Source organism: Poecilia mexicana, unplaced genomic scaffold (assembly GCF_051168715.1).
Source record: "Poecilia mexicana isolate PSO_F unplaced genomic scaffold, ASM5116871v1 scaffold_20, whole genome shotgun sequence".
Lineage (NCBI taxonomy): Eukaryota > Metazoa > Chordata > Actinopteri > Cyprinodontiformes > Poeciliidae > Poecilia > Poecilia mexicana.
This window is the reverse complement of record NW_028263389.1, coordinates 10555120-10561119: the sequence shown is the minus strand read 5'-3', so window position 1 is coordinate 10561119 and position 6000 is coordinate 10555120. Positions and strand designations below refer to the sequence as shown.

Below are 6000 nucleotides of genomic sequence, written 5' to 3'. Positions count from 1 at the left end.
AGAGTCAATGATGTCACGCAGCAACTGTGTAAGTTAAACATGTTCAATTTTTGTCTTTGTCAGTCAACTCTTCTTTTTGTGAAAAAGACATATATTTCAGACTTATTTATCATGGGTGTTGTCTATAATATGCTTCTGCGAGATGGATAAGTAAAGGCTCTGTTAAGGCAGACTGAAATAAGTACATATTTATTAAGTAATCCAAAATTTTCAGATTAAGAAAGCCAAAATTTAGGGACTGGTCGCAGGCTCTAAGCCAATAAATATCGCCCCCGAAACTACAAATATTCTGTCTCTTTGTAGAAAGCTGTTCACAGCACATGAACAGCTTTCTATATTTGGGATCATTTATATCACCCATCACTTGTGTACACAAAAAACAAAACAAACAAACAAACAAAAAAACAAACTTGAAACTGATCTTCCCTGGAGCCCATCTCCATACGTCTGCCTGCAGATGTGGAAAGTCTATGTCCCTCCAAGCACAAAGGGTTTCAAGCTTAGATGTGTTAATGTGTTAGCAGGTTTTCAGATACTGTAGTAACTATTAAGTATTTGCATACAACCTAAACTGCTGTTGAATGTAGATTAAACATTTTAAAATGATTTTTAATATTGCCCTTGGCCAGTGGTTTATAAACCTTTTGTCCCATTGGCCAAAATCCTCAAGTTAAAAGTACTTGTAAGCCATGCGTTTTTTGTTGTTGTTGTTGTTTAAATTCAAAATGCTAAACTCATTTACTGTGATTTTCTTAAACTGCTCTGGAGTAAAATCTATGAATGTTCACGACTGCATTTAAATGAAATTGAAAAGAAGAAAAAAAAACATTTGTTAAAGACAAATACCTTGGAAATCTCTTATTGATTGTAGTAGTTGGCCACATAAGATCCCCCTGAAGACTGTAAATACTCCCCAGACTGCACTTAGAAAACCCCTCCACAGTCCTGTTGTTTGAAGTTTTAAGTTGACTTACCTTTTTGTTACTTTGTTGATTTTTTTTTTAAAACAAAGGGCTAATAATGAAAACATCTGTCTGTCTGTCTGTCTTTCTCAAACCTAAACAGAATAGCAGAGCCAGGTTATCCTCGACAGCTATCCTCCCCCCGACCCCCTCCACCCCCTTCGTTCTTCCGGGATGGTGTGGTCCAGGAAGCGCCTCTGCCTCCCACCTCTCCCCGGCTTCAGTGAATCAGCTGACGAATGGTATCTCCCTCCTCTCCCGGATGGATCGCTCCGCTGAGCCCGGCCAGCCTGAGCGCTAGCTGACACTGGAGCAGGTTGCTCGCACCGCTTGCTCTCCTCCTGTTGGATGTCAGACGGACGTAGCCTCAAGTTAAAGCTTTCGCCAAAAGCCAACATACACGACGCTATTTATTTTTCGCCGCATCTTTCGAATAGGAAGCGACCCGCTTCCCCTCACCATGGCTTCCAACTTCAACGACATAGTGAAGCAGGGGTACGTGAGGATACGGAGTAAGAAACTGGGGGTGAGTAGCCACTGTTGCACTGGCTGTCTACCGCGGGCGGAGAAGGAGGTGGAGGGAGAGCAGCTCCATTTGTTGGCACTCAAGGGCAGCTGGATTAAGAAACAGGTCTTAATTGCTCCATAGCAGCCGTCCTGTTGTGGGCTCCTCCAACGGAGCAGATAAGTTTCTTTGGGTGCTGCTTTGTCAACAAAGACATACAGAGAAACCTGTGGAAATGACTGACAGCTGCTGTCATGTGGTTGTAAAAATACATTTGTTTGCAGCTTTTGCTGTTTAGAACTTTTATTTTGCTGGAGAAAGTCAAACTTATTATATCAAAAAGAAAAAAAAAACTACACAGTCTTCACAGTTTAACTGTACACTTTCTGCATCAACGAATTAATCTCAGCATTGAGAGAGACTGCCTGATTCAGAGTGATAGCAGCTCATCATCGCCTTGGTAATGGACTTGCACTGACATCCAGCAAGAAGGAGAGAGAGAGAGAGAGAGAGAGAAAAAAAATGCCCTAAATGCCTAAATTGAAATGAATGATATAAGTTCGGTCACAAGCACCCCATTGTCTGGGTCATAAAGCCATCTGCTTTTGTTCATACTTCCAGCTCATTATGCCTGCAGAGCGGTCACACTTCCTCTCCTCTGATGAAGTGTGATGACGGGGGCTAATGATGTCTTCGCTCTCACACCATCACCTGGCTACATCAACAATATTTTCACTTTTGCAGCAGCATCCGAGGCTAACTTAGAGTAATCATTAACAAAGAGAAGCCTCTAATCTATGTTGAAGAAATTATATGAAGGCAGTAGATACAAGATTACACACCCCTGTAAAAAAAAATAAAAAAAATGATGCCAAGTTTTGGCAACATACAAAAGAGATGGTAGGAATGATAAAAACAACAGCAACAGCTGAAAAATGCCATGCCCATGATGAAATACGGAGGTGGCAGCATCAAGCTTTGGGAGCACTTTTTCTGATCAGGAGCTAGACTGTTAAGTCAAATTAGATTGTGAACCATTCTAAATAAACGTCAATTTTGACCAAAAACCTTTAGGTCTCATGTACAAAGTGTTGGACTGGTCAAGCCAGAAAATCTTTTGGGTCATTGAGAGAGGCTGTGCACAAAACATGTCCCCACAATATGATAGAATTGGAAAATATTTTCAAGGCATAGCAGGTAAATATTTCGAAGTCCGGATGAGGGGTGCTCACAGACTCCTACCAAAGAAATCAGAATGTGGAAATTGAGCTTAAAGGTGGTTCAACAAAGTACAATTTGAATGGTGTGCACACTTTTGCAACCAACTCGTTGCTGCTGCTCTTTGGTTTTCATATATTGTCCTCTCTGGGATCTGTTTGTTTCTCAACTCATTAAAGATTGCGTTGGAATAAGAGTGAAAAAGTTTTTAAAAAGAATTTGTAATGCTATCATTTTTTAATGCTACATTGGGGCTTTTTCACAAATTTATTTCCAGCTATCGTCTCAGAGCTGCTAAACATTTAGGATAAATTCTGATTCTGAAACCATTCTTTTAAGTCTTTTTTTTTTTTTTAATGAGGAAGTGCCGAAGGTTCCACCATTTTTGTCCCATTAATAATAAAAGCAACTTCTCAAGCCTGCTGTGCACTGTAGCTCGTCTGACTGAAAGACATCCCTCTAAACTTTTTTCTTCTCATACAAAATAGACTAATTTGTTTTGATTTGAAAAGCAAAGACCTTTTTGAAGCTCAAAACCAAAATGTGTGGCACCCCTCGCTTATGATGACAAACCTGTAAAATTATAGGACGGAAGATGCAAGTGACAACTTGAGCAGGTAGCCTGACTATCCAGTTAATAATTGCTTTGCATACTTGTATCACTCTATTTAGAAGAGGATATGTTACTTTTTGTGCATTTGAACAACAACCCATGAATTTAGTGTATGCTTCTATATTTTCCTAATATTATATGAAAAACCTCATGGTAACAATCAGAACCAGAATATTAGAAGCAGGGGGAATATTTTTCTGTTTCAAATATAAACATATGCAAATTAATACTGTAATTTTGCAGATTTTTTTTTCTTCTTTTTCCTAAATGCTCTCATAGCAGCCCACAAACACACAAAGAGTTTAGTTGTCAATGTGCGAACCAGCTTGGATCCACTCGAGTCAGTTTATTTGCTTTTTTTGCATAAACTATTTTAACCGTGGATGGCCTATGACTTTCCAAGGCGAGCGAGGAGCCGTGTTGGCTGTGCTTGAGGTGTGGATGCCATATCGCTGCCAGCTCTGCATCTCATCCCTGCTGTTTGCTGAGGAAAAAAAAAAAAACTGTTTGTGTCCTGATCGCCCACTCCCTTCAGCCGCTTGCTGCTGTTTCATCATAGAAAAAGTCATGCTGCGATAGCCTCGGAAGACCCCAGTGTGGGCAGGCTGAAAGGATTTATCTTTACACGGTAGGGTTAGTTATTCCAGCATGATTAACATTCTGATTCAGACAAAATCAAGTGATAACTAGGTAGTTTTAGGCGTCTGTGCGCTGAAATTGGTGTGCAGCCTTTTCTCTCTGTAGGGGGAAAATATATACAATTAAGGTGTTAAATTGGATATATGAAAATCTTCATGTGTGGCACTTATAGGATTACTAGAATAAAATGTGGTGTGGGAGATGATTTGCAACAGGCGTAGAGGAAAAAAAACAAACAAACAAACATACTTGTTTTGGAGTTTATTTTCAACGTAAATCTAAGCATTGCTTTTAAATTCATCATATTTTTCTTAATTATGCAGGGGTTTTTTGTTGTTAATTTCACAGCTCAGTGATGTTCAAGGGTGTGAAGTGAGTCATCCTGTTCCTCATATGCTATATGCAGAGATTCAGACCAGAAGGTTTAATTTATACTTTCAAATATAGCAACACACGCAGAGATGTGACGACTTCTTTGCTGTTTTTCTTGAGACGTTTTTTTTTTCCAAAAGCGGAGCCTGTATATGAAGAACCTCATAATGTTCCTCATATGCATATATGAAGAACATTATATGTAAATATAAGCATAATCTTTAATTACACCTAAAAAAAAGAAATCCCAATAAAAAGCTTTGAGATCCTAACAGATTTGCGCTGTCAGATAACTTCCACCAACAAGTCAGTCAGCTTGTTTTGACTGCCTTATTCAGCAGCAGATAAAGGCCATGCGATGTAAATATCAAAGCTTTATGAATGCTGTGACTCACACCATGTCCTGACAATCAGAGGCCATGGGCGACTCTGAGCAGCTTCGGAGTCCTGGGATAATAAAAATTCATGTCGGCGACGTAAGAGAGCTGCTTAGGAAGAAAGCAAAGTGTTTTTAGCCCGTTGATCTTCTGTTCATGATGTATTTTAGTGGCTGTTAACAGGAACAGCGGAGATCAACTTGATGTCTTCCCAGAAAAATCTGCAGATGGCATTACTAAAAGATAAACAGTGTTGTATTAAAAAAGACATTTACTCATGGAAGAAATGCAGGAGAGTTTGCAAATGATCATTTATTCAACTATTCTGTTGAGTTTTATAAAGTCTTTTGAAACATAACCGAGTTTTAGTAAAGCGCTTGTTTTTGACTCATTTTTGGCTCCAAACTTTAGCTTGACACCTAACAAATGAGGTGCGGGGGGTGGGGGGGAGGGGGGGTGTATTAAAATTTGCCATCATCACTTCCCTTTCTCTTTTTGTCATTTTTAAACACAAAAAAAAAAAAGAAAAAAAAGAAAGTAGTGAAAAAAGCCCAAAACAATCCCATGTGGAGAAATACAAAATGGCGTCCATGTCAACTCCCATAAAATAATTTAAAATATGAGCTTTAACTTTGTTTAGGTTGATTGGTGCATTTTATAAAAAAAATCTATGACTTCTGGTTTCCATGGCAACAAGTAGTTGTGACATGGATCCCCCTGTTCAAAATAAGTAAGACAAGAAAGCAAATTTTGTCGCAGGCTTACCAAGAAATCAGCTGATTAGAACAGAGCCGTTTCCATCCTGACTGACGGGATTTCAAAAATCAATGAATGGATTATACTGAGGAGATATGAGGCCACGCTAACCGCTGGACATTATCTTCACTGTAACAAAGAAACATTGTACAACAAAATTTGGGTGCAATTCTCCAGATAAAAACAATGCCTAAAAAAAAAAGTCTGTAAATAATTACTTGCATTGTACTTATTCCTCGATAAAACGGATATAAAAATAGGCAAGGTCAAATCGACCACTTGGCAACATTGAGCGTGGTGGTGGTGGCTGATGGGTAAAAACTGTTTCTCAGTCTGTGGTTCTGGTCTTTATACGGCTGAAACGTCCTGGGTGCGATGCGTCTTGGAGAATTTTCGTGAAACAGTGAGAACTATTATGTTCTGGTAGTGTTGGCAGATTGTATCGGATTACCCCTTCGGCGACAATATGTGAAGGAAATTGTTACAATGAGAAGAAAAGTCAAAGTCATCCATTTTTAGTGCTAGCAAAGTATTTTACAAGAAGCAGGAAAGGTGTAG

At 39.1% G+C, this 6000-nt stretch overlaps 1 protein-coding gene across 2 annotated transcripts in view; it reads left to right on the top strand.

The window, feature by feature from the left end:
* The first annotated feature begins 1167 nt into the window (after positions 1-1167).
* Positions 1168-6000, top strand: part of dok6 (docking protein 6) — a 60013-nt gene continuing 55180 nt past the window's right edge. For both annotated transcript variants that reach the window (XM_015000185.2, XM_015000184.2), the window contains exon 1: positions 1168-1488. In XM_015000185.2, coding sequence (XP_014855671.1) covers positions 1423-1488 — 66 coding nt within the window. In that variant the 5' untranslated portion in view covers positions 1168-1422. The remainder of the gene's footprint in view (positions 1489-6000) is intronic.